Source organism: Pollachius pollachius (genome assembly GCF_949987615.1).
Source record: "Pollachius pollachius genome assembly, chromosome: 14".
Taxonomy (NCBI): Eukaryota; Metazoa; Chordata; class Actinopteri; order Gadiformes; family Gadidae; genus Pollachius; species Pollachius pollachius.
In genome coordinates this window covers 1,075-3,101 of record NC_136947.1, presented here as the reverse complement: position 1 = coordinate 3,101, position 2,027 = coordinate 1,075, and the positions used below count along the sequence as shown (strand labels likewise).

Below are 2,027 nucleotides of genomic sequence, written 5' to 3'. Positions count from 1 at the left end.
ACGGATGGTCCCTTCTCATCGTCCTCGACGACCAAACTGTGGCTGATGCGTCCATGCTGGGTGCGGAGCTGCTCATCAACAGACGAGGCCACAGTGTTGCAGGGATGGGTGAGTGTGTTATGGGGACGCACAACCCCCCCAGAGAAGACAGAGAATCGATCTTGTGGCACTCACCACCACCTCCACCACCACCACCTCCACCACCACCACCACCACTACCACTACCACCACCACCACCACCACCTCCACCACCACCACCACCACTACCACCACCACCACCACCACCACCTCCACCACCACCTCCACCACCACCACCACCACCTCCACCTCCACCACCACCACCACCGCCCCTACACCAGGGTCAGAGGGGGGGGCCCCTACACCAGTCAGAGGGAGGGGCCCCTACACTGGGGTCAGCGGGAGGGGCCCCTACACTGGGGTCAGAGGGAGGGGCCCCTACACTGGGGTCAGAGGGAGACGGGGGGAGACGGGGCCCCTACACTGGGGTCAGAGGGAGGGGCCCCTACACTGGGGTCAGAGGGAGACGGGGGGAGACGGGGCCCCTACTCTGGGGTCAGCGGGAGGGGCCCCTACACTGGGGTCAGAGGGAGGGGCCCCTACACTGGGGTCAGAGGGAGGGGCCCCTACACTGGGGTAAGAGGGAGGGGCCCCTACACCAGTCAGAGGGAGACAGGGGCCCCTACACTGGGGTCAGAGGGAGGGGCCCCTACACCAGTCAGAGACAGGGGCCCCTACACTGGGGTCAGAGGGAGGGGCCCCTACTCTGGGGTCAGAGGGAGGGGCCCCTACACCAGTCAGAGGGAGGGGCCCCTACTCTGGGGTCAGAGGGAGGGGCCCCTACACTGGGGTCAGAGGGAGGGGCCCCTACACCAGTCAGAGGGAGGGGCCCCTACACTGGGGTCAGAGGGAGGGGCCCCTACACCAGTCAGAGGGAGACAGGGGCCCCTACACCAGTCAGAGGGAGGGGCCCCTACACCGCCATGTCGTCCCCTAAGCTGTCGGACGGGCCCTCCACATCGAGGACGTTGGCGAGCCGTCCGAGCGGGGCCCCCCCCTCGCCCCCTGGGGCCCCTCCCTCGCCGGGCCCCCAGCTGTCCCGGTCCTCGCTGTCATCCGTGTTGGACTCGTACTCGGAGCCGATCCCGGACTCCCGGAAGCGGAGCAGCTCCAGGGCCCCCAGGACCTGCTGCTCCCCCAGCGGGGAGCCGTCCTCCCCCACGCTAGGGGCCCCGTCGCTGGGGGTCTCCCCCAGCTCCAGGGCCCCCGGGCCCCGGGCAGAGAAGCGGAAACACTCCAGACGCACGCTCCCCCCGGGGCCGGCCGGGCCCCTGGGGGAGCCGGGCCCCGGCAGCGGGGAGACCCAGGGGCTCCTGGTGGGGGGAGGGGTCAGCTGGAGGGGCCCCAGGGGCCCGGCCGAGCAGGGGGAGGGGGGCAAGGGGTCCCGCTGCACGCTGGGGGGCTTGGCCCGGAAGGTGATCTCCAGGAGGCTGTCCTGGGAGCCCACTGGGGGCCCGCACAGGAAGGAGGGGGGGAGAGACAGGTAGGAGGGGAGAGAGACAGGGAGGAGGGGAGAGAGACAGGGAGGGAGAAAGACAGGGAGGGAGGAGAGAGAGACAGGGAGGAGGGGAGAGAGAGACAGGGAGGAAGGAGAGAGACAGGGAGGAGGGGAGAGAGACAGGGAGGAGGGGAGAGAGAGACAGGGAGGAGGGAGAGAGACAGGGAGGAGGGAGAGAGACAGGGAGGAGGAGAGAGAGAGACAGGGAGGAAGGAGAGAGACAGGGAGGAGGGGAGAGAGACAGGGAGGAGGGGAGAGAGAGACAGGGAGGAGGGGAGAGAGAGACAGGGAGGAGGGGAGAGAGAGACAGGGAGGAGGGGAGAGAGACAGGGAGGAGGGGAGAGAGAGACAGGGAGGAAGGAGAGAGACAGGGAGGAGGGGAGAGAGACAGGGAGGAGGGGAGAGAGAGACAGGGAGGAGGGGAGAGAGAGACAGGGAGGAGGGGAGAGAG

General features: G+C 68.5%; 1 protein-coding gene across 1 annotated transcript; it reads right to left on the bottom strand.

Annotated features, from left to right (window-relative positions):
* Positions 1-991: 991 nt before the first annotated feature.
* On the bottom strand, positions 992-1,524 carry LOC307085646 (carboxyl-terminal PDZ ligand of neuronal nitric oxide synthase protein-like; the record flags this gene model as incomplete). Its single annotated transcript, XM_079750512.1, has 1 exon — positions 992-1,524. A coding segment is annotated over one exon (533 nt), but the record flags the coding sequence as incomplete, so codon positions are not given.
* Positions 1,525-2,027: the final 503 nt, after the last annotated feature.